This window comes from Neolamprologus multifasciatus, chromosome 3 (assembly GCF_963576455.1).
Source record: "Neolamprologus multifasciatus chromosome 3, fNeoMul1.2, whole genome shotgun sequence".
In the NCBI taxonomy this organism is placed as follows: domain Eukaryota; kingdom Metazoa; phylum Chordata; class Actinopteri; order Cichliformes; family Cichlidae; genus Neolamprologus; species Neolamprologus multifasciatus.
In genome coordinates, this window is record NC_140441.1 from 259,714 (window position 1) to 286,823 (window position 27,110).

At 43.2% G+C, this 27,110-nt stretch overlaps 2 protein-coding genes and 1 long non-coding RNA gene across 3 annotated transcripts in view; 2 read left to right on the plus strand and 1 right to left on the minus strand.

Annotated features, from left to right (window-relative positions):
• The window catches only part of LOC146520913 (uncharacterized), a 214,401-nt gene that overhangs the window by 62,203 nt on the left and 125,088 nt on the right, over positions 1–27,110 (plus strand). The gene's annotated exons all lie outside the window — the stretch shown is intronic.
• LOC146520915 (uncharacterized) overlaps positions 1–27,110 on the plus strand; it is a 55,146-nt gene that overhangs the window by 8,533 nt on the left and 19,503 nt on the right. The gene's annotated exons all lie outside the window — the stretch shown is intronic.
• Positions 5,256–8,924, minus strand: LOC146520916 (complement C1q tumor necrosis factor-related protein 3-like). The gene is made up of 4 exons (XM_085154543.1): positions 8,600–8,924; positions 8,331–8,402; positions 6,259–6,393; positions 5,256–6,166 (listed from the first exon to the last, which is right to left on the minus strand). Exons 1-4 carry the CDS (start codon positions 8,802–8,804, stop codon positions 5,883–5,885), a joined length of 696 nt encoding a protein of 231 aa, XP_085010669.1. The 5' UTR covers positions 8,805–8,924; the 3' UTR covers positions 5,256–5,882.

Here is a 27,110-nt window from a genome sequence, read left to right on the forward strand (position 1 = left end):
ACGCAGTGAGAGAGACTGCCTCTCCTAACTTTTTGTAAACCATTTGTTTAGTGGCTGTCTTCCACCCAGAGCCACTATCTCCCCTTCCTCTCTCACCTTCACTGCCTTCTCCTCTCCTAGAATGTGACATGGTGCCTTTCACATTCCACTCCACACACACACAACCTTTGATAGAAGTAACTAGTGTGTGTGTGGGGTCAAGATGTGACCCCGTGAAGACTCCCCAAAGCTGGTGCCAGGAGTCTAGCGGTCCATCTAAACAAAAGGCTCTTAGCCTAAAGCTGACATAGTTACGTTTATCCTACCATAACACAACAAGAGCAGGTACGACCTCTCCGTGCTCCCAGGATGTGGGTGTGAATGCCACAACACTCTGGAATGCACACAAAGTCTTTGCAGACAACTAAGGATCAACCCTCTACCAACATGACATTGATTATAAAACTCTAAGCAGATACGAGTAGATATTTCTAAGCATAAATGACAATCAACAATACAAATCTAACAGATCCTGGTGTTAGAAACAGTTCATAACTTCAACTCATCCATGTCACCTAAAAGGTAAACCTGTTTCTCCATCACCTGTTCAGCTCTGATGATTCAGTAAGGACGTCTCCTGGTTTCATCTTCATGTTTCCCTCTCACCACATATCCAAACCATCATGACCAGCAGCTTTACAGCTGTGGCTCCAGCAAACATCAGCTGATACTAGACATTAATATTAAATAAATTCTAACAAGAGCTGATCAAGCTTAAACGTGCTGCTGTTGTTTAGCACAACATCCGCTGGTTTCCTCTTTCTGGCGCAAAGTGATAAACAAACAAGAGAGCCGATCAGCTGATCATTGATCAGTTTCATGATTGAAGTAGAAACAGGAGAGGGAGGGAGAGAATGAGAGAAGAAGAGGCAGCTGTGCAGCAAAGACAGAATAAATCCAGCTTTGTGTCTTTTCCATTGTAGCTGAAGTCCGGGACAAACTGTTTCTTTTCAGCTCAATAAGAAACGCGAAATATTTTCTCTGAGTACGAGACGATTCAGTTTGTACAGGACGGTAAAAAGGCCAGCCTCCACCACTTGCTAATGTTACTGACTCTGTGGAAGCTCCGCCATAGCCACCACCAAACAATTTTACACATCTGCTAACCAGAACGCTGTTTACTCACGTGTGACATCATTCCCAGGTCCGTGTTCCGATTTCCGAGGTAAGTCGAACGCAACACACGAAGTAACGAACAATGAGCCTATCTAAATCCCAGTAACGCGTTCCTGATTTTGGCATAATGACTAGTTACCGTGCTCGTTACCACAATAACGTAGTTACTGTAACACGTTACTTAATAACGCGTTAGTCCCAACACTGCTTTTAACAAAAAAATACTAGAATGCCAGACATCAAGCTGTAGTTCTTAATGAACGTCTCTTTCTCTATTCTAGGGTGGTTTGAGGGGGGAACCAACCCAAGGACAAAATTTGTCCCGTTAGACATCAAGCTGTAGTTCTCAATGAACGTCTCTTGCTCTATTCTAGGGTGGTTTGAGGGTCCTCAATTCTCAGGTTACCAGCCTAGGACCCCAGACGCTGCTGGTCCGATGCTGCGTCCAGCCATCGGTGGGGGAACCAACCCCAGGACACATGAGTGCCGTAAAAATTAGCGAACAGAGGATTTAGGGTTCATCCAATATGCACACTTGGATGTAACAGGTGGTGCTTACCTTTTAAATTCTGTCAGACCTGTCCTCTGTTCGCCTCGTTTCACGACCCCATGATTACGATCTAATTCGTGTCTCTCAGCCATTTTGGATCCGGGTCACAGGCACCAATTATCGACCCCAATTCCTTTGTCCTCAGGCTTTTCAGAGAAGACGCAAACTCAGTGTAATCAAAACATATGCAATCACTTTATTCAATACAATCTTCTTCAATAACACCTTCAGGAAGGGAGATGTGCACAGCGTGAAAGCCTTCTGCAGATCTACTGCATTACTGACAGGATGAGACTGTCATGGTCCTGGGTCATGTGACCCAGTATTCTGAGTTTCTTGATGTTTTTGTTATTCCTTTCAGTCTAGTTTCATTTCAGTTTATCTAGTTACATTCTGTCATGCCGAGGTTACAGTTTTAATTCATGATTTATCCCCATTTGTCTCATCCCTGTGTGCAGTTTTCTGTGTTAAGTCTTCGTGTGTTTATTTGTCATGTTTCATGTCCAAGTTTTCTTTGTTTGTCAAGTTCGAGTCATGTCTGGGTCTCGTTATGTTTCCCATTTTATTTTGAAGGATCCTTGTGTTTTTTGTTTATTGTATTTAGCTTCACGTCCCCTGTCCTGTCATTATGTTAATTGTTGTCAGCTGTTTTCCCCATGTGATTCCCCTGATCATTCCTTATGTGTACTTAATCTGTGTGTTTCTGCTCAGTCGGGGTCAGATCGTCTGTTATCGTCACCTCATCTTTTCATAGTTTCCGTTATTGTGTCACTGTTTCATAGCCTGCCTAGTTACTCTGTCTTCATAGTTCTTTCACAGAGTGTCATATGTCAGTCTTTTTAGGTTACACAGTGTTCTTGGTCTCCTTAGTTTTCCCAGTTTCAGTGTTCTCTAGTGTTTTTTGTCATGCCATCAGCCACAATGAAGGCTCATTTTATTTTTGGAAACCTAGTTTTGTCTCCACCGTGTCTGCATCTGGGTCTACCTCTTCTTCACACCGGCGCACCCCGCCGTGACAGAGAGTGATATACTCTGCACCCCCACTCCTCACGGACACAACAGGAGACGACCTTATTATCATTGGTTATCATCTAGCAGCACAAACATGAGCTACATTCTCTGAAAAGTCTGCACTAAAGCTCCTGTTTATCACAGTTTCATTTCACCAGGAAATCTAATGACCTAAATACCTAAAGCACAGTATACTTTATATATATATAAACCCTTAAAGCTGGCCTTTAATATTACCCTTTAATATTACGCTTTAATATAGTCTTTAATATATACTTATCAAATAGGCACTTGGATTATATTTTATAACAGTATTAGCTGCACTGTAATTTACTTACATTCAGTTTCCCCCCTGATAATGCAGGATTTTATCTGAGGGTTTTTTCTTTTCCTTTCTTTGTTTCTTTGTTTAATAAAATGACTCATGTGTTAATCAAATCAGAATACTGTTAAAACGTGTTGTGAAATTCTTTATTTCTAATATTGTAGACTTTTGCCTAAACTTGACATTTCTGACATTTTCCCCAATAACAACTGTTGAATTTATGTCTTTGGGCTTGCCAGAGATTTTTTTCTTTTATGAACATACACACAAGGAAATTTAATTTGTCATTTATTACTGAACTCCATTTGTCATAGAGGATCTTAGCTCCATACCCTTGCAAGTTTTTTGGTTCTCTGAAAAAGTGCAAATGTTACGACATTTTGTAATGCAATCTAAAGTTACTCAATAAATTTGTAACTTAAATTGATGTTGTCTGTCTTATGTTTTTACAAGTGTAATTGCTTATTTCTAACACATTTTCTTTTAATATCCAATTCAAAACACAGTAGTTTTGGCTATTACAAGAGTTTGGGTGTATTTTAAAGCTTTGAGTCCTATTAGCTTAAAATGCTTAACATTTTAAACTAATTATTAATTCCTAAAATGTATTGAGGTAGATTTGTACTTGAAAGTCAAAAGATCCAGTAGAGAGTACCTGTCATGGGCTGGCTCTGTGACCCAGTGTTTGAGTTTTTATATATTTGGGTATTCATTTGTGCCCTAGTTTAGTTCATCTAGCTAATTCTGAGGTTGCTGTTCAGTCCTTTGTTTCTTAGTTGTTTATGTCATCTCCTCCTGTATTCAGTCTCCCTGATTCGTGCGTCTACCTGTCATGCGTCATGTCTGTGTGGTCATGTTCAGTTCAGGTCACGTCTAATCCCCATGTTTCCTGTTTTACTTTGAAAGTCTGTGTCTAATGTCAGTGTATGCAGTTTCACTTTCCCTGTCCTGTCATTAGGTTCATGTGTATCAGCTGTTCCCCCTCATGTGTTTCCACTTCCCTTGATCATCCCTTATGTGTGTTTAGTCTCTAGCTGTGTCCCAATTCAGGGTCTGCACTCTTGAAGTACGTGGGACATTAGTGATGTTTGTACTTTCAGCGTTAACTTAGTTGTAAAGCTATATATATATATATATATATATATATATATATATATATATATATATATATATATATATCTCATAATAATCTGACAATAACTATAATATTGGCCATATTATATTTACATTACCATAGTGAGATGACTTTAGTCTCATGAACAACATTAGCTAATTGTTATTTACTAGCTAATCTTAAATAACTGTTCAGTACAGAAATGAAGCCCAACAATCATGTTTTACAGTCCTGTGGTTTCAGCCTCAGATACTCAACTAATCAAAGTGATGTCATGACAAAAATGAATGACCAACAAAACATTTTTCTCCTTCATTTCTGTCAAACAAAGCTGTATGTATCGTTTCTCGCAGTTAGTATCATGGTTGCTAGGCAACCTGAAAAGCACGACGTTGGCTAGACCGTCCCATTTCACAAGCCTCTAACTTCCGCACTTCTTGTACTTATAGTACGCACCGTACGTAGTACGCCTGGTGTGCGTACTTCAAGCATGCAGACCCTGAATTGGGACACAGCTTCTGTGTTTCATTCAGTCTGTGTCGCGTCGTCTGTGTTCCCACCCTCCATGTTTTCACGGCCAGTCTTTCCATTCTTAGTTTTCTGAGTCTCCATAATTTATCACAGTATCAGTTTCCCAGTTTAGTTATAGTTTAGTTTAGTCACGTTATTTCTGCTTTGTTTGCACTCTGTCATCAGCCATAATTAAAGCTCGCTTTCAGTTTAAGTTCACTCCCGTCTCCTCACCTGTGTTCCCACCTGGGTCCACCACACACACCACAGCACGGCCTGCCTCCACAGACCGTGACAGCACCAAAATGTGGATATAACAAAAAAACATTTATCAGTGTAACTTACATTTTTTTTTATCCAAATCAACTATATAAATTATGTTTATTTAACTTGGTTTTTTTGATTGTTTTAGTTACTTAAAATATTTTATGTAATCAGTTTCACCAAAAGTTTGAGTTAAATTAACGCATTGGGTTTTACAGTGTGGATTTTCAGCTACTTTCTTGTTGCAATTTTTTAATTTATCAGTGACAGAATAAAAAATCATAGCATCAAAATAAAAACTGGTAAACTTGAACAAATTCCAGGAAGGATATTACTGAAATCAGATTGGAGGTGAAGGAGCGTACTAAGATGTAGAAAAACTAGAAGTACAAATATCTTACGCCCACAAATCAACTGACTGTAACAAAGGGTCCAGTGTTTTATTTGTTTCTAACAGCTGGCAGTGCATATAAAACACCAGGACACCACCACAAGGTAACAGCGGTGATGTACTGATGTAGGTTATCGTCGACATCATTGACTCTACAACTATTTTAAATCAGGCCTAACTCCCAGCATGTGTAGGGTTTGATCTCTGTTCTGGAAACACAACTGTGACATGACTGTGTTTGATTTTCTGCTGTCAGCATGAGATCATGGCAATTAAAACACACAAAGAAACTAACTCTGCTGCTTAATCATCGATTTATTCTGATATATTATTAGAATGAAATGACAGAATGGAATCACATTGAATTTTGAAATCAGAAGAGAGAGAGATCCAAATGACATTATTGTTTAGTTTATCTGGATTTTGGATTTACAGACAGATGAAAAATAAGAAAACAGTTTCACTGATCCCAGCAGGTGATTAACTTCCTGTTTTACTTCTGAAAAAATAAAGAAAAAGCTACAAGACAACCCAAACAGGAAGTTTGCAGCTGGTACACCTTTCACATGGGGAAAAGCAGGTGACCTCTGAAGGAGGTGTGACGATTGTAATCATCAAATATCCTCCCACCAGGCCAGAGGCGCACATACACCTGATCTTTAGCATTTAGAAGCAGTGAGCCACCATTAGAGGTACTTGGAGAATGTGTTGTCTGATGTTCCCATGCCGTAAAAATGAGCTCGTCATTCCTGAACAACCTAGCAGATGTAGGATTGTCATTGTTTCCGTGTCCATGCAGGGTCAACTCAAAGTTGTAGACTCCTCTCACTGGTGCAGTGAAAATACCTGTGGGACATTTGTTTTTGCCACATTACATGAAAAATCAGCTGTTAGAACATCTGGAACATCAACAAAGCAGAGACATTCAGTGTTATTACCTGTGGCTGGGTTGTAGACATTTCCAATGTTTGTGACAACGCGTTTGAAGATCAGAGTAGTCTCTGTGTTAAATGGTCCAGCATAAAATCCACCACCTTGCTCCACCAGAGAGGCTGAGAAAGCCACCTGTTGGGCTGAGAGAGAGAGAAACGTCATTATTTTATACTTTCTGTGTTACAGTTATACCTCCTTTGTACAGGCTGTGAATTCAAACACTACACGTTACACAAACCCCATTTGGTAAATGCATTACTTTGATATAGTCTTAAAATATTAGTTTGTGTAGATATCATGTTGAAGAAATGTCATCTTGTTCACTGCACTGTTGTGAAACTGTAAGTTAATCATTCTTCAGTTTGTAAGCAGCACAGAAAACAGAGTGATAGTCTAATATTTAGACTAGCTTTTAACTAGATTTGTTTTATGTTTATCTGTTTTATATCATTGTGAAGTTTTTACCGTGTTAAGAGTGCTAGATAAATCAATAAAGTAAAGTAGTGTGATGTGTCACCACTGCTCCACCTTCGCTCCTTTTTTAAGGCGCTGACTCCATTTTAATTCCTGTACTTAACTAATAATTCGATTAACTGAAGTTTATTATGAAATATTCATAAATTACTGGTTGAATCGATTTTACTTATGTATCTTATTTACCACTATTAACAGTTAATATTCTTTATATGTAAAACATTTGTTTAATGAATTATAAACTAGAAGCCGATTATTGCCAGCATGGCCACATCAGGATGTGCCAATACCACCAATATTTCATCAACATGATTAGAGAGGATATTTGGAGCAGCATGAGACATCAGCTCCCATTAAACACTTCAGATGTCATGGTCCGGGCTGTGCGGCTGCAATTTTCAGTCAGGCTCCTGAGTCTACCTGGGATCCACCCCTGGGCAGGGCCACCTCCTCCTCCAGTTTCTCACACCTGGAGCTGATTTGCAGGCAATCAACCCAGATTGATTTAAGCCTCCCACTGACGTTCATTCACTGCCAGTTTGTCATCAATCCATGTTGGTAGCTGGCTCTCATGTTTCAAGCTCCCTTTGTGAATAGTCTTGCTAACCTTACTTTCTTGTGCTGTAGTTCCTGGATTCACCTTCTCTCAAACCTCTGGCTCACGGTTCTCTCTCGGACTCAGGATAACAAACCACCATTTTTGAAATCACTCAATGCCTCACCTGCCTGCCCCCTGCCACCACACTCTATCAGGAACCTCTAGATCTCGCCTCAGGTCAGCCTTTCCACATTGCTCAGCTCACCCTGGATTTACATCACCCTCCACTCATGGCTCTTTTGCTCCTCCTGCAAAGTGACTGCTAACTGCCCTGTTCCAGGCTGCATCTCAGGCCCATTTCCCCTTTCCTGTTCCACGTCCCCCAGGCCACGCCACGCCACGTCAAATTCTACGTTTCCCTGCTTTTTGTTCTTGCCACATTTTCTAAGACTAAGTATAACCAATAAGTATATTGTAAAGCTACCTGCCTTCTCTGTCCTGGGTTTCTGCACCTCAGTCCAGTTTTGGTACTGACCACTCGGTCCTGTGACATCAGACCGTGGTCCTGCATTGCCTGCTCTATATGTTGCTTCATATGATGATATATGTGAAAAAATGAAGCAGTGACCCTTAAAACTGATCAAGGTCATGTGAATTCAGCAGGCAGAACTGATGCCAGATTTTGACATGAATCGGACAATTTGGTAAACAACATAAAAGTAGGTCACGGTTATAAATAAATGAAATAAAAAGAAATAAATCAAAACAAATGAGAAAAAAAAATCAGTTTTATTTCAAAGTTATTATCCCTGCTGTCTCTTCAGTCTGTCTCTCTCACTCCATATAAAAGTCAACTTATTGAAGATGGAACCAATAACTATGCAATGCAAATGCATTACAAAAGTCATGCTAAATCACTTCCCAGTGAATATATTTGCATCATATCTGTTTGTGCTGACAACTAGAAAATTTCATTTCAACAGTTTACATTCAAACTTGTGTCATAAACATAAATATTACAACATCTCTATAGAAATTCTGCCCATGAGGATTTCCACACAGTACCTTGTAGCCGCTGCTTCAGCTGCTCAATCTCAGTCTTCTGTGTCTCCACCATTTTTAGTTTTCCTTCTTGTTCTGACAAAACAAAAGGAAATAGAACATGATTGCACAGCTTGTCCTCAGATTGCTTTAGTGTTCCTGTAATTAAAATTCTGTATTTACATGATCAAAAAATACAATTCTGTTCTTTAAGATAACTGGAACACAACAGCGGATCATATGAAGGCTTCTTGATGCTGTGATGTCTCTCACTAACTAACACAATTTTGTACCTTGATTCTCCTTTTGAAGAAGTGTGATCTGCTCTTTTTGTACAGCCAGAGAGGTGACTATCCCTGTCAGCACAGCTTCCATGTCACTTGCAAATGGTTGTAGGAGCGCAATCTTTTTTTTAAGAATGACCTCATCGTCAGCTGTCGGAGCTGCTGAGATAGAGCAGGCCAGAAGCAACACAGAGAAAACCAAGATGGTCTCCATCCTGTCTCCAGAAATCTGAAGTTTAACCGTCTCATCTGCAAATCTGACCTTTTTATGATATGGCAGCAAGAGGCAGGACTATCATGAGGTTACTTCCCCACTCCTCCCAGTTTTTTAAAAAACGAGGAAGTACTCAAACATTACTGGAATAAAAAAAACCTTTTTTTTTTTTTCTTCAGATAATGCTACCAGACACATCTCTTTCCAATAAAATGATGAGTTGAAGGTGGTGTGACTTTCATTTTGGTGGGGGAGGACCCCTTTCTGCCAGCTACACTACAAGAGGGACATCTCCATTAGGAGGCAAGATAAAGATCACTATTTTACATGTTTATAGTAAAATAAATCTATATTAGAAAATACTTGTATGTGCATGAATATGTTAAGAAGCATATTTGATTGTTTGTTCTACTTTTGTAAATTTATTTATACAGTAAAACTGTTAATTTTCATTCGTTGCCTCAGGGGCAACACTGCGCAGTTAGCCCAAAATTTTTCAGGCATTATAATGCATTTGCATATGTTTGTAGAGATGTGTTTGTCTGCATTTATATGATCATAGTCAATGTTTTTGACTTTACAATCTACTCATAATTACAGGACATGGATGTAAATACCTTTTATGGAAGGAAACCAAGGGAATGTGCACTTTCTGTCCTCAGAAAGTGAGGACAGTGAGCTTTCAGGGAGTGACGGTGAAGTAGAGGAGTGGATCCCTGAATGAGGTTTGGGGGACACTTAGGAGCTCAGGGGTCAGTTGGTAAAGTAACTGTGTCTGTGTGTGTGTTAGTGCCCACATAGCAAGCAGGTCTGGCCTGCATCTGGTATCAAGTCGGCACTGCTGGCCGACTTCTGGCATGATAAGACGTATGTCATCCAGATATGGGCCAGGCCTGGCATCGATGGCACTGTCTATGTGATGGCATGCCATATCTGGCTTGATTGTGGCTTGGTTTATGTGGCCCAGGCCTACAGAAAAAACAGGTCTGGCCCAGATCTGGCATCAAGCTGGCACTTCTGACTGACTGGTGTTTTGGCAGAGTGTATGTCTACCAGATGTGTGCCAGGTCTGGCAATGACGCCACTGTTTATGCGATGCCATATCTCAGGTGGCAGAGCAGGTTACAAACTGATCGGAGGGTTAGTGGTTCGATCTCTGGCTCCTCCAGTCTGCATGTGAAGAGTGTGAATGTGTACGAATGTAGTTAGGAAGCACTCAGTTAAGCAAAAGTGGCATGTTGTATAGAGCAGGTTGAGTAATCTGGGAGAGTAGAAAAGCGTTATATAAAAATCAGTCCATTCACTGTCTGAACAGAGTTTCTGTCACGGCTGGCGGGGTGAGCCGTGTGGTGTAGGAGGAAAAGGACCCAAAATGCAGCAGTTGACTGGTGATGAGAGTGATGTTTTATTTACAGAAGTGGCGCGACAGAACAGGCAGTGAGGAATGACTGACAAAACCTAGACTGGGAAAACTAAATGACAAACCTACGCATGAGATGGAGAGCGGAGAATGCAAAGAGACGTAGTTACACCGAGAAACACAGACGAGCCGACAACGAACACAGACCAACACCCACTAAATATACACACACAAGGTAATCACACACAGGAGGGAAGAACAGCTGATCCCAATACACATGATGACCGGAGGACACAAGCTGAACACAACGACAACAGACAGAGACCTTCAGAACAAAACAGGAAATCTAGAACCCGAACCGGACACAAGGAGGGAGGACACAGAATAACTAGAACAGAGGAAAACAATTACAAAACACAAAACGCTGGGTCAACGACCCAGCACCATGACAGTTTCTGTTACTTTTGCACTGTTTTGCATGTTCTGGCACATGTTGTTATTGCATGGCTTGATTAAGGTACACATTAGGCTGACATCTGTTGTCAGCTGACTCAGTGAATCAAATGACTTAAAAAAAACCCGATTCACTTTGGTGAGTGACTCATTAAAACTCGATTCAGAAAAAGAATCAAATTTACCATCACTACTCCAGGACAGAGCTGTGTGGCTCCGCCCACCTGTCCTCACCCTCCTCCTGCTCCGCACCACTCATCAATGGTCCTGGGCTGAAGTGGTCGTCCCCAGTCAGAAGAAGGACTCAGAGCTGTTTCTGAACCACAGGACATGTTTGCAGACTCCTTAGCCTCAGCACCTGGCTCCAGATACAGAGCTGCTAACACAGGTTTTATTGACACTTTTAATCTGTTTGTGAAATCATTCCTCTCTTTTGGAAACCAACAGAGTGCACCCCAACTGCTTAGGAAGCCAAATCCTAGCAGCTTTTGTGTCTATATATATGTACCATTAGATGTTATTGGAATGAAATGATTCTCAGCTTTGATAGTTTCATGTATGTTTAGCATTTGTGGACGGCTGTTTGATCCTCTACATGTTTAAAGGTGTCCAGTCCTGAGACACTGAAATGTGTCATGCTTTTGTTCGGCCTCCACAAATATACACATTTGTTCATTGGTTGGACTTTTTGTAAGGAGACACATTGAGAACCATGTTAATAAGATCTTGTTGTTTCCTGTGGATCCGACACAGAGAGTGGACTTCAGACAGAAACTGTGGAAGAGATTTTAGAGGCCGTGTGTGGCAACAGGAAGTTTCTGTATGTTTGCTGATCTTACATGTGGAAAACAACACGTGATGTTTGTGAAGTTCTACAATGATCATTGTTCTCACAGCATTTTGAGTGGGAACAGTTCAAACTGAGAGTAGTGGGAGTTATTTACTGATTGAAACAAGCTGAATGTTTCTGTGCACGATGAAGATCAGCAGCAGCAGCTCAGCTGATCAATGAATTGACATCTATCAGTCGTTTCATGAGATGAAGTCATCAGCAGACATTTGTTCTAACTGTGTGATAAATGTCAGAACGTCAGGGCTCTGCTTTAGTCACTACTTGATGATCATTGGCTCATTGTTGAATCCAGTGGCCCAGTCTGACCTCTGACCCTTTGCTGCAGGTCTTCTGTGTTATCTCCACTTTCATGTCTGATCTTCTGCTGTATCGTCCAAAATAAACATCTGGATCATTTCCAACACTTCAGCAGATCTTTAGTTTGGGCAGTACAGTACAAAATAACACATATTGTTCTATACTGCCCACTTCCTGATCTTATTGGATCTGTGTGTGAGGTTGGTGAAGGAAACACATGTTTACTGAGTGAATCGCTGCCATTAGGAACTAGTTTTTATATCACAGCCTAGAAATCACACAGGACCATTTCTGCAAGTGAAAAGTCGTCATTGGAGGAAAATAATTGTATAGTTTGTGCGACTGTTGTTTGTAAATGAAGAATTGTCCCAACTACATGTGCTGCTGACCTTTGACCTTTCCTTTAGGTGCACAGAGGAGTCTGTGGAAACATCCAGAACTGAGGCAGTGCTACAGATGTCTTCAAATAAAGTGGAGTATTATCCATGTTTTCTATGGATCACATCCAACATCCTGATCTAACGAGCCCCCTTTTTGTGGATTTTAGAGCCTCTTACTTTTGCTGCGTCTGCGTCTCATTTCAAGCACAAGAGCAAGAAGTGGATGAAGAAATGGGGCGAGTGGGGTCAGTGTAGTGCATGTCAGCTGTGCTCACACATGCTTTCACAAAGAACATGTGTGTTCATCGGCAGCATTAAGGTGCACTTTAGTCTTCATAATAATAAAGTATTCTGACTTTATTCTTCTGAATCCTCACAGTCATGTTGCAGCTCTGCTTTGCTTTAAGAAAATGTTCTACCAGGATGTTACTTTCCTAAACGTGTTCTCCAAATGTTCCCAAAGACTTTGTTCTAAGTCGTTCTACATGATGAAACATTCACACTGAGTTTAAGAAGGACACACAAACACCATCTGTCCTTTCATCATGTGTACAAACGTGTTCAGATGTCAAATGCACCGTGAATGGATGCAAATGTGGATCATTGCAATAAAATGAGACAGTTTTGTAAGTGGATCACAGTTAAAATTTTGGTAGTCGAAAAGGAGGCACAGCAGTTGGGAAATTCTAGGAGCTAAGTGGGCGCTAACCGTGTCATTCAAATATATTGAATGTCGCAATGCTGGCAAAGAGAGGAAGTGAGGTAAGATTTGCGCATGCGGGATACCGATCGGGTTTCCGGTACGGATCGGGTAGTGACAATGTGTACTTTGAATTGGAACAGTACTTGGTCTCCGACTGATGATGTATCACGAGTACACGCGAAGGCAAGTACGCACAAGTACGCATATTGAGACAGGGCCTATGGCTGTGTCCCAATTCAGGGTTTGCACACTTGAAGTAAGCATTTTAAGTGTGATTACGTCACCGCCACGCGACGACGGCTGTCCCAATTCGAAGTGTACTTCAAATGCATACTCCAAATGCGCCGTCAATTTCCCCAAATATCAAGCGTGGTCCGGTGCACGCTTCGTGGTCCCATATATCCCACAATTCATAGCGCAGCAGTGGGTGTGGATAATTTTGCCGCAAAATACGGCAGAAGGGAGCGGCCAAGAGTGAACTGTCAAAAGTAAGTACTGAATATGACGTCACTTATTCATGTGTGAATGTTTAATAATGAAGAACATTAAAACATTGCTGTTGGCCACATGTCAGCAAAGTTATGTGACACTAGTGATGTTTGTACTAACTTGGTTTCAAAGCCTTTACTTTCAAATATACGCCGTTCAATAGTTGACCTTAATTTTACAGAGAATGTGATGATTTTATGGATTTTAAAGTCAGTCATATATCCACAAACACAACAAGCTGAAAGTCAGTGATGCTGCTCAGTTTGCAGTCCTGAATATCACGGCACAAGCAGGATTCACTGCACTGTTAATGTTAGCTCTGTTATATTGCTGCCTCTGTTCGGTGGTGTCGAGCCAAACGGACTTTAACGTGTGTTTGAACGAGCTGACGGTTCACTCGTTAAGCTGAAAGAAAGATGCTTTAATCACAGAGTCACACATGTGTCCACTGTACCAGCTGGGAACTCTTCTTGTTTAGCACTCGTAATAACACAAACACTAAATCCTCCTGTTTGTAGCAGTGTGTACACCTGAGACTGTCACCTGTCTGTCCTGCACTCTGTCTCTGTTTCTTTCTCTCTGATTGTGGAATAAAAGTATGAACATGTGTTTATAAGTTACACTTGTGTTTGAATCCTGCAGCTTATCACACATTTGATTTCCATGTGTGACAACTGCAAGTGTCCAGAGTGAGGACAGACTGAGGGACCCACTGCTGCACATCATCTGTGAGGCTTTGCACCCCTGATGATCCACCAGGACAAACTCAGCAGTGTGTGAGGAAGAGGAGGAGGAAGAGCCAGCAGCAGCTGACAGATGGAGAGAATAGACAGACTGTTCCCTGTTTGTGAAGGACTGCTAGGAAAGTTTAACATCACTAACTGTCTGTCCTGAATCAGTCTTATTAGGTAATGTTCAAATAATGTTATCATCCAGTGTTTGCAGTGTGGGAGAAAGTACTCAGGGCCTTCAAGTTACACACTATGAAAGGCAGCAACAAGTTTAATGTTCAGAAACCTAAAGTATGTATCAGCAGCTGAATGGAGCTAAAAATAAATGTTTGTTTCAGTTCTATGAAGCTTTGAGTATTTTGGATCAGTAGCTGCTGTGTTTGTTGCATCATATCGCTGTAATTGTTTATATGCTTTATATATTCTGAGGTAAGTTGATCTGCAGTGTTACATCATATTCTATAAGGATGTTATGTGTTTGTAGACTTTCTGCCCAGTTTGACCCATTTAGCAGAAGTCAGCCTGTTTAAGGCTCTGATATCTATTCTGTGTGACTTAAAGCAGTTATGACATGCTCTGATTTTCTCACCCAATAAAGGAATATTTCATATATCAGTCTACTCTTCATTCTATCAGACACAGTTATCACAGCTCGTACATTTGCTTTTTACACATGTATGTAAGCATTGAGTCAAATGTAATAATGCCAACATATTAAACAAACAATATTTGTCTCTTATATATGATACATCTATATATACACTGTCAAAGTAACTTGTCTTTGAGTGAAGATTTAAGGTGATAGGAAATATAAATAACTGCAACTTGAATCTTTGACCCAGAGTTCAAGCTCACTGCTGTAATATATCCTGTAATCTATCTATCTATCTATCTATCTATCTATCTATCTATCTATCTATCTATCTATCTATCTATAATTTGACAATACATATAATATTGTCCATATTATATTTACCACAGTGAGATGATTTTAGTCTCATGAACAACATGAGCTAATTGTTATTTACTAACTAATCTTAAATAACTGTTCAGTACAGAAATGAAGCCCTTGAATCATGTTTTACAGTCCTGTGGTCTCAGCCTCAGATACTCAACTAATCAAAGTGATGTCATGACAAAAATGATTGACCAACAAAACATTTTTCTCCTTTTCTGTCACACAAAGCTGTATGAAACGTTTCTCGCCGTTAGTATCATGGTTGCTAGGCAACCTGAGCAGCGCGACGAAAGCTAGACCGTCCCATTTCACAAGCCTCTCACTTCCGCACTTCTCATACTTATAGTACACACCGTATGTAGTACGCGTAGTGTGCGTACTTCAAGCGTGCAGACCCTGAATTGGGACACAGCCACAGTTTCGATCAAAACAACTCTACAGTGCACCCTGCCTAGTTTCACTTTCTGTCTGCAACGCTTCCTGTTCTCTGCACAAATCGTGCAGTTTCCTGTCAGTACTTTTGGCACACAATCTACTCACAATGGCGTTCTCCTACTCTGGCCTCAATAAATGGCCTGTAAAATGGTAAATGGCCTGTATTTGTATAGTGCTTTACTAGTCCCTTAGGACCCCAAAGCGCTTTACATATCCAGTCATCCACACATTCACACACCAGTAGGCGACGGATGAAGTGTCTTGCCCAAGGACACAACAACCGAGACTGTCCAAGCCGGGGCTCGTACCGGCAACCTTCCGGTTACAAGGCGAACTCCCAACTCTTGAGCCACGATCGCCCCATGTTATAATGTTATACATTTTATAAAACAACGTAAACAGAAAATAAGCACTAAGAATATATATTTACTTTGTAACAAAGTTTTAGATAATGAGGCTGTAGAGACATATATGAAGTTACTAGTTAAGTATTACTAGTTAATGTAATGCAGGACCTGGCTGCGTTGTTTAAGAGAAACATGGGCCTGTTCCTGTTCTCCTCTGTCTGTAATGAGTAATAACATGTTCTACCTTTATAGATGTTTTTTTTAATAATGCCTTGAGGAGACTGCTGTTGTGATTTGATATTATATAAAAATAACACTGAACTGAACAAAAATAAAGATCTTTAAAATGGTTCAACACCATTTCCTTTGCAACTTGTAAGTTATCTGCTTGAAGGTGCATGTTTGACAGTTGGACCAGGGAGTCAAACCTCTCTGATATGTGTGCACAAAGCTAAGATTCAGGCTTTCAAATGGACTAAAAAAAACTTTGTCAATGTTGTCTGTGAAGGTTATCCAGTCATCCAGTCATCGTAGTCTAAGGAGCTTGGAAAGAAAAGCGTCTGGTCTTCACCTCCACGGGACAAGACTTGGTTGTCCATCTGCATCTAAAGGTCAAAGGTCACTCTTTCGAGGATGCCAATGTTTACATTTCGGAGAGAGAAGACACATGGTTTCAATGATGAACGAAAGAAGCCATCTATGTCCACTGTGAGCGACCATCTTTGAACAGAGGCGGTGGTTTACGACACCAACTGTCTGCCATTTATAATCCAATTTTGAGATCTCTTCCCAGACGTCTTAACGCCCACTCACATCCTGAGCCTCTTCACCTCAAGAAATCCAATGATAGGGTGGGGCTAGGTTTACCCGAAACCTTGGCTGATTGTGACCTACACCCATTTTCACAGAGGATCATTAGGGGGTCTATTGTCCCTCTCGGTGGGACACTCCCACAGAGCTCAAATCTGGGACTCTCCACCATTTGACCTTAGAACTGAAGAAGCTTCTCGGATGATAGGTGAAACGTCTTCAAGCAACTTAAAGAAGCCCAGACGCTTTTCCTTCCAAGCTCTGTCAGTTTTACAGATCGTATTCACCATCAGCCATTAGCACAGTATAGTTTATAATCAATATCATAATTACTGCATAGCATGAAATAAATAAATCTCAGTGGCGCTGAGGGTCTGTTCATCCAACCAGGAGATTCAGAAAATACCACACCAAAATACATATCATTTGGTAATAATTATGTTATTAATGTGAGGAGACATTACATGTAGTTTCTTCAGCTTTCACAAACAGAAACATGTCCTTAGTAAGTGGACATAATGTGTGAGAGAAAGCAACCCTCTTGTTTTAAGACAGTGTGAGTCTCTCCATGCTGCCTTTTCTGTAGCTACAGCTGTTTGTATACACTGAACAAAAAGCTTTGTAGCTGTATACTGACTCCTGAAACTACAACTGTCACGGCTGGCGGGGTGAGCCGTGTGGTGTGGAGGAAAAGGAGGACCCAAAATGCAGACAGCCGATATGATGATAAGAGTGAGGGTTTAATTTACAGTGTACAAATAACAGAACTGAGGGCAGGACAGAACATAAACCTAAACTGGGTGAGCTAAATAACAAACCGGATCATACAAATGGGGTGGGAGGCAGAGAGACACAGACGAGGACCAGACACCATGAAACACAGACGAGCCGACAATGAACACAGACCGACACCCACTATATATACACACACCAGGTAATCGGGTAATGGCAGACAGGCGGGGACACAGCTGGAACCAATGGACATAACGAGACACAACCCTACAAAGTAAAACAGGAAACACACAGACTGTTTTACAAAACAACGCGGGGACATGAACAAAGCACCAAGGACAGACACAGGTAGGGCTGAATAAAGGAAACACAAAACGCTGGGTCAAAATGACCCAGGACCATGACAGTACCCCCCCTCCAAGGGCTGGCTCCAGACAGCCCAAAACAAAAACAGACAACCAACCCAGGGCGGGCGGCGGGGGTCCAGGACGGAGGGACCACAACCGAACAAAAAAACAAGCTCCAGTGGGCCAAACAGATTGTTCAAAACACAACACAGACTGGAGTACCCAAACAGGGTCCCAAAACATAGTTCAGGAGGCCGGCCCAGAGGCTGACAACTCAGACCCAAAAGCCGACCGTGCACACGGCAGCGGCGGCGAAGTGGAAACAGTTCAGGAGGCCGACCGTGCACGCGGCAGCGGCGGCGACGGGGAAACAGGTCAGGCGGCCGACCGTGCGGACAGCAACGGCGGCGACGGGGAAACAAGTCAGGCGGCCGACCGTGCGGACAGCAACGGTGGCGACGGGGAAACAAGTCAGGCAGCCGACCGTGCGGACAGCAACGGCGGCGGCGACACAAGTCCGGAGGCCGGCCGCACGGAAGGTAGCGGCGGCCTTTGGGAGGTCATCCATATCGACGATGACGCCCAACAAGCGGCCTGGCAGATGACCGCCGATGTCGAGGCGGCAGTTTGGGACCTTGGCTGCGTGGCCTTCGCAGCACCAGATGAGACGGAAGCCGAAGCTGGACCAGACGAGACGGAAGCCGAAGCTGGACCAGGCGAGACGGAAGCCGAAGCTGGACCAGGCGAAGCTGATGCAGAGGCTGGACCAGGCGAGACGGAAGCAGAGGCTGGACCAGGCGACGATGAAGCCGGAGCTGGACCAGGCGACGGCGTGGGTGAAGCCGGAATTGGACCAGGCGACGGCGTGGGTGAAGCCGGAGCTGGACCAGGCGACGGCGTGGGTGAAGCTGAGGCTGCAGCCGGCGGCGAGGGTGAAGACACGGAGGCTGCAGCTGGCGAGGATGAAGACACGGAGGCTGCAGCTGGCGAGGATGAAGACACGGAGGCTGCAGCTGGTGAGGATGAAGACACGGAGGCTGCCGGCAGCGAGGATGATAAGGCTGCAGCTGGCGGCTGGACGGGCTCCTCGGGCCCTCCAGCTGACGAGGCAGGAAGCTGGCTGGGTTCTCCTGAACCTCCAGCTGACGAGTCTTGGGGCTGGACGGGCTCCTCGGGCCCTCCAGCTGACGAGACAGGCGGCTGGACGGGCTCCTCGGGCCCTCCAGCTGACGAGGCAGAAGACTGGACGGGCTCCTCGGGCCCTCCAGCTGACGAGGCAGAAGACTGGACGGGCTCCTCGGGCCCTCCAGCTGACGAGGCAGAAGACTGGACGGGCTCCTCGGGCCCTCCAGCTGACGAGACAGGCGGCTGGACGGGCTCCTCGGGCCCTCCAGCTGACGAGACAGGCGGCTGGACGGGCTCCTCGGGCCCTCCAGCGGACGGGACAGGAGGCTGGACGGGCTCCTCGGGCCCTCCAGCGGACGAGACAGGCGGCTGGACGGGCTCCTCGGGCCCTCCAGCTGACGAGACAGGCGGCTGGACGGGCTCCTCGGGCCCTCCAGCGGACGAGACAGGCGGCTGGACGGGCTCCTCGGGCCCTCCAGCGAGAAGAGTCTCGGGACCAGCGGGCACAGGGGCCCCTGGCAGGCGCAGAACAGAACCAGCAGGCGCGGAGACCTCTGGCGGTCGCAGAACAGAACCAGCAGGCGCGGGGACCTCTGGCAGGCGCAGAACAGAACCAGCAGGTGCACGGGCCTCTGGCAGGAACAAATCAGAACCAGCAGACGCACGGGCCTCTGGCGGGAACAGATCAGAACCAGCAGGCGCACGGGCCTCTGGCAGGGACAGATCCGAACCAGCAGGCGCACGGGCCTCTGGCAAACACAAGGCTGACTGCAGCTGCACAGAGCATTGACTCAGCTCAGGCAGCGACAGCCGGGTGCAGTCCTCAGCTGGCGTCTTTACCTCCAGGGGTCCAGAGTCTGCTGGGGGCTGAAACCCAGCCTCTGGGGAGGCCCTGGAGTGCGTCTCAGTCTCAGAACTGGCCAGCTCTTGAGGGACGTTTTTGTAGTCATTAGGTTTGTCTCTCTGCTTGGGATAAGAAGTTGTTGAACTGTCCTTTATGGGTTGAACTGTTATGGCTTGCTGTACCAGAGGAGATGGTGAAGATGATGGCTGAATTGGTGGCTGAGCTGATGAGTCTTCTACGAACTGAGCTATTGACCGGGCTATGGACTGCAACGTAGTTTGTAGTTGGTCTGGCTGTGGTAATGACTGGGCTATGGGTCGTGAGGCTGGATGTGACGGAGGTGACGACTGAGCGGCTAACTGAGCTAGTGGCTGCTGGGCAGCTAACCGAGCTACCGGCTGGGCAGCTGGCTCAAAAAACACAGCCCCGGTATAAACAGTCACAAGTCCTGGCGAAACAGACAGAGTGTCTTTTCCACTCACCACAGCCGGCAACTCAGAACTCTCGGGGCCCGGCTGTGGCGATGGGCGTCGGCGGCGTGAACGTCGCTTCCTTCTCGGAGATAGCTCCGACCGGCCGGGTAATTCCACATCCGGCGGGCCGGGCCGCAGATCGCCCGGCGGGCAGTGCAAAACATTCACCGCCGGGCTGGGTCGGGAAGCGGTAGCAGCTGGAGGGTGAAGGTGAAGTTCGTGGAGTATGAAATTCTGTGCAAGCGGGTGAAGAGAGTCCAGTAGCCAGGGGTGAGCAGAGATTAGCTGCTGTAGCCTGGCTTCTACAGCGCTGTGAAATTCCTCCCCCTCATGTTCCAGCCACAGGTTAACTAACCTTGAAACGGAGTCAATCACCCCCTCCCGAAACTCCTGGGAAGGTGCGGATGCTGCTGGGTCCATGTTTGGTCGGCTCGTACTGTCACGGCTGGCGGGGTGAGCCGTGTGGTGTGGAGGAAACGGAGGACCCAAAATGCAGGCAGCCGATATGATGATAAGAGTGAGGGTTTAATTTACAGTGTACAAATAACAGAACTGAGGGCAGGACAGAACATAAACCTAAACTGGGTGAGCTAAATAACAAACCGGATCATACGAACGGGGTGGGAGGCAGAGAGACACAGACGAGGAACAGACACCATGAAACACAGACGAGCCGACAATGAACACAGACCGACACCCACTATATATACACACACACGGTAAACGGGTAATGGCAGACAGGCGGGGACACAGCTGGAACTAATGGACATAACGAGACACAACCCTACAAAGTAAAACAGGAAACACACAGACTGTTTTACAAAACAACGCGGGGACATGAACAAAGCACCAAGGACAGACACAGGTAGGGCTGAATAAAGGAAACACAAAACGCTGGGTCAAAATGACCCAGGACCATGACAACAACACATCAAACTGACACACACATTACACTTCTTTGTCTCTGTGAGATCTGATCACACCGACATGTTAGGTCCAAACAGACTCCGCCCAGCCTCCTTCATAAACACAGAAAAACTGAATCAATATGAAAATGATAAAATAATTCTTCAGAAAATATTGTATGTTTTTGTTGTTTCTTTTCTAATGTACTATGAATATCATATAGCAGCGTTACATCAAGCCAGTTTACATGTGATGTCCATTATCGTGCGCCGCCTTTACTGAAAAGAAGAAAAATTGTTCTTCTTTTTTAAGCTGCTCTTATTAAAATGGCCTAGCATGCAACCTCAGTTCATCTGTCACAAGTTATCTGAAGAGTTCCTGGTTGTTCAAATATGTTTGCTATGTGAGCTCACTGAGCAAGAAGGAGGAAGGGATGGAAAGAAATCACAACAGGCTTGTCAGTTTGGTGCGAAACTTAATAACCTGTGGTATGTGTCTGAATTCTCTTCCTTTTTACCACAGTTCTGAGATTTTATCTACGAGCTCACTGAGCAAGAAGGAGGAAGGGATGGAAAGAAATCACAACAGACTTGTGAGTTTGGTGCGAAACTTAATAACCTGTGGTATGTGTCTGAATTCTCTTCCTTTTTACCACATTTCTGAGATTTTATCTACGAGGTCACTGAGCAAGAAGGAGGAAGGGATGGAAAGAAATCACAACAGGCTTCTCAGTTTGGTGCGAAACTTAATAACCTGTGGTATGTGTCTGAATTCTCTTCCTGTTTACCACATTTCTGAGATTTTATCTACGAGTTCTCGTTATCATTTGCGTTTAAAAATATCTACTTTTCATTTTATAATCTACTATTTAGTCAGAGTTATCCTCTCCTCTTCATGAGTGCAAGGGGAGATGGATTATGCAGTGATAAATCAGAAAAGTCAAGAGTTGTTCTAATGCTTGTTCCCTGGTGATGGCTCAGTGGAAAACACATACGAGTTAAATGTCAAGAGCATCTGATGTTCATTCCTGCCACAGCCAGGTGTTAGATTTGTATTGTTGGATTGTCATTTATGCTTAGAAATATCTACTCATAAATGCTTAGAGTTGTATAGTCAATTTCATGTTGGTAGAGGTTTGATCCTTAGTAGTCTGTAAAGACTTTGTGTGCATTCGAGAGTGTTCTGGCATTCACAGCCACATCCTGGGAGCACGGGAGAGGTCGTACCTTCTTTTAATGTTTTATGGTAGGATAAACGTAGCTATGTCTGTGTCTAAGTGCCTTTTGTTTAGATGAACTGCTGGACTTCCAGACCAGCAGGTTTAGGGAAGTCGTTTATGGGGTCAGACACTGACGAGAGCAACTGGGGTCAAGCGAAGGACCAGCGTTTGACCAGTTCTCTCCCGTGCACGAGAAACATAAAGAACTTTGCCTACTCGTGTCTTGCTTTTGCTGTGTAGTTGAATTGTCTTGAACGTTCCAGCGAATAGGTTTAAGCTACAAACCTATCACCAGGTGTGATGTTTTACAGGTATAATGCTGAGTTCCTTGTGTTTTATTTTACTTAGCTGACTAATAATTAATAATAAAACAGTTATGTACCATAGGCCTTCAAGCTGGCAGTAGTTAAACTGCCACTTAAAAGGCCATCTCTTGACCCAGCTGTCTGAGATAATTATAATCCAATCTGCAACCTCCCTTTTGTCAGGGTTACGCTATGTGGCAGGCAGGATGAGCACCCAAACACAGGACTCAAACACAAACAGGAAAACTCAAAGCGCCAGCTTTATTATCTGGAAAAAACTTGAACACGAAATACAAGAAGCAAAACATAAAGCTACAAGTCAGGACACTAAGCTTTGGAAAACCAGGAAAATAATAACAAGGGAACTAAAAACTAAGAGCTGATGGGAAATGGCGCATGGAGAAAACACACAGAATTGTGAGGGTTTGACATGACAACTGACAGAGAAAAACATAGGGCTTAAATACACAAGCAGGGACAACAAGAAGATGGGAAGAGGTGGGAAAGCAGCTGGGACAAATCAGACCTAACGAGTCAAGGGGAAGCCGAACCAGATACACAAGGACTATTAAAATAAATCGGGAAACAAACAGACCAAAACTCAGATTCAGGACACACAAGCTTAACACAGTGACTGGGGAGACATAGCGGACATAGCAACAAGGGTGACTACACATGAGACTTGGGATACAGAAAAGCATACAGTAGACAGGGGAACCGGGGCTAAACACAGGCCAAGATGGCCTGCAAATGGTAAGTGGCCTGTATTTGTATAGTGCTTTTACTGGTCCCTAAGGACCCCAAAGCGCTTTACATATCCAGTCATCCATCCATTCACGCACTGGTGATGGCAGCTACATTGTAGTCACAGCCACCCTGGGGCGCACTGACAGAGGCGAGGCCACCGGCCACCGGGCCCTCTGACCACCACCAGTAGGCAACGGGTGAAGAGTCTTGCCCAAGGACACAACGACCGAGACTGTCCGAGCCGGGGCTCGAACCGGCAACCTTCCGATTACAAGGCGAACTCCCAACTCTTGAGCCACGATCGCCCCATGTTATAATGTTATACATTTTATAAAACAACGTAAACAGAAAATAAGCACTAAGAATATATATTTACTTTGTAACAAAGTTTTAGATAATGAGGCTGTAGAGACATATATGAAGTTACTAGTTAAGTATTACTAGTTAATGTAATGCAGGACCTGGCTGCGTTGTTTAAGAGAAACATGGGCCTGTTCCTGTTCTCCTCTGTCTGTAATGAGTAATAACATGTTCTACCTTTATAGATGTTTTTTTTAATAATGCCTTGAGGAGACTGCTGTTGTGATTTGATATTATATAAAAATAACACTGAACTGAACAAAAATAAAGATCTTTAAAATGGTTCAACACCATTTCCTTTGCAACTTGTAAGTTATCTGCTTGAAGGTGCATGTTTGACAGTTGGACCAGGGAGTCAAACCTCTCTGATATGGGTGCACAAAGCTAAGATTCAGGCTTTCAAATGAACTAAAAAAAACTTTGTCAATGTTGTCTGTGAAGGTTATCCAGTCATCCAGTCATCGTAGTCTAAGGAGCTTGGAAAGAAAAGCGTCTGGTCTTCACCTCCACAGGACAAGACTTGGTTGTCCATCTGCATCTAAAGGTCAAAGGTCACTCTTTCGAGGATGCCAATGTTTACATTTCGGAGAGAGAAGACACATGGTTTCAATGATGAACGAAAGAAGCCATCTATGTCCACTGTGAGCGACCATCTTTGAACAGAGGCGGTGGTTTACGACACCAACTGTCTGCCATTTATAATCCAATTTTGAGATCTCTTCCCAGACGTCTTAACGCCCACTCACATCCTGAGCCTCTTCACCTCAAGAAATCCAATGATAGGGTGGGGCTAGGTTTACCCGAAACCTTGGCTGATTGTGACCTACACCCATTTTCACAGAGGATCATTAGGGGGTCTATTGTCCCTCTCGGTGGGACACTCCCACAGAGCTCAAATCTGGGACTCTCCACCATTTGACCTTAGAACTGAAGAAGCTTCTCGGATGAGAGGTGAAACGTCTTCAAGCAACTTAAAGAAGCCCAGACGCTTTTCCTTCCAAGCTCTGTCAGTTTTACAGATCGTATTCACCATCAGCCATTAGCACAGTATAGTTTATAATCAATATCATAATTACTGCATAGCATGAAATAAATAAATCTCAGTGGCGCTGAGGGTCTGTTCATCCAACCAGGAGATTCAGAAAATACCACACCAAAATACATATAATTTGGTAATAATTATGTTATTAATGTGAGGAGACATTACATGTAAACATGTTTTTGGTTGATCTGAATTTGCAGACATTTGGTTTCTTGTGTTTTTCACAGTTTTGTTATTTAAGTTTCTTCAGCTTTCACAAACAGAAACATGTCCTTAGTAAGTGGACATAATGTGTGAGAGAAAGCAACCCTCTTGTTTTAAGACAGTGTGAGTCTCTCCATGCTGCCTTTTCTGTAGCTACAGCTGTTTGTATACACTGAACAAAAAGCTTTGTAGCTGTATACTGACTCCTGAAACTACAACACATCAAACTGACACACACATTACACTTCTTTGTCTCTGTGAGATCTGATCACACTGACATGTTAGGTCCAAACAGACTCCGCCCAGCCTCCTTCATAAACACAGAAAAACTGAATCAATATGAAAATAATTAAATAATTCTTCAGAAAATATTGTATGTTTTTGTTGTTTCTTTTCTAATGTACTATGAATATCATATAGCAGCGTTACATCAAGCCAGTTTACATGTGATGTCCATTATGGTGCGCCGCCTTTACTGAAAAGAAGTAAAATTGTTCTTCTTTTTTAAGCTGCTCTTATTAAAATGGCCTAGCATGCAACCTCAGTTCATCTGTCACAAGTTATCTGAAGAGTTCCTGGTTGTTCAAATATGTTTGCTATGTGAGCTCACTGAGCAAGGAGGAAGGGATGGAAAGAAATCACAACAGGCTTGTCAGTTTGGTGCGAAACTTAATAACCTGTGGTATGTGTCTGAATTCTCTTCCTGTTTACCACATTTCTGAGATTTTATCTACGAGCTCACTGAGCAAGAAGGAGGAAGGGATGGAAAGAAATCACAACAGACTTGTGAGTTTGGTGCGAAACTTAATAACCTGTGGTATGTGTCTGAATTCTCTTCCTGTTTACCACAGTTCTGAGATTTTATCTACGAGGTCACTGAGCAAGAAGGAGGAAGGGATGGAAAGAAATCACAACAGGCTTGTCAGTTTGGTGCGAAACTTAATAACCTGTGGTATGTGTCTGAATTCTCTTCCTGTTTACCACATTTCTGAGATTTTATCTGCGAGTTCTCGTTATCATTTGCGTTTAAAAATATCTACTTTTCATTTTATAATCTACTATTTAGTCAGAGTTATCCTCTCCTCTTTATGAGTGCAAGGGGAGATGGATTATGCAGTGATAAATCAGAAAAGTCAAGAGTTGTTCTAATGCTTGTTCCCTGGTGATGGCTCAGTGGAAAACACATACGAGTTAAATGTCAAGAGCATCTGATGTTCATTCCTGCCACAGCCAGGTGTTAGATTTGTATTGTTGGATTGTCATAAATGCTTAGAGTTGTATAGTCAATTTCATGTTGGTAGAGGTTTGATCCTTGGTAGTCTGTAAAGACTTTGTGTGCATTCCAGAGTGTTCTGGCATTCACAGCCACATCCTGGGAGCACGGGAGAGGTCGTACCTTCTTTTATTGTTTTATGGTAGCATAAACGTATCTATGTCTGTGTCTAAGTGTCTTTTGTTTAGATCAGGGGTGTCCAAACTTTTTTCACTGAGGGCCACATACATAAAAATATAGGAGGGGCTGGGCCACTTAATAGAAATTAGGTATATAACCTTAACTTTAGTGTTAGAAAGTTAGAAAAAAGTTAGAAAAATCACTTAAAAGTGGTCAAATATGTTATATTGGTGAATATAATTAAAGACAAAACTGCCTTCATCACAGCTTTCCATAAATGGATCTTTATTGATTTATTCAGAAAAAGCTTTGGTAGCTCATTCTCAGAACAGCAGCCTCAGATTTCTTCTTAGACAGAAGATTTACAGCACAGAGAAAAAACAAAGGGGAAATGGGACGGGTACATTTCAAGCTTGTTTTTTAAGTTATTAGGCTTAGCAACACACCTATTAACGTTAGTTTGAAACGGTTATTAACATTAACATACTGAACTGGACTTAATAACAGGAGTCCATATAATTTTAGTAAATTATTCTGGTGAGTATCAGCTGCGCTGGGTATGTAAATCGGACCATCCAGCAGCGGTGCTGATCGCCACTCGTGCCAAAAATCCGGACAAATGTCACTTGATCAAGGAGCAAATCTGCATCAGATGAGATCAGCTGACTTTGCGTGTACGTGGGCAGTGCACAGCGGTGTGTACTCTGTGTGTTAACAAGAAAAACGCATATAAGAAAGTGGTGCGCAAAAGCAGGGTAGTGACAGAATCGATGAGCATTATTGATATTTGAAG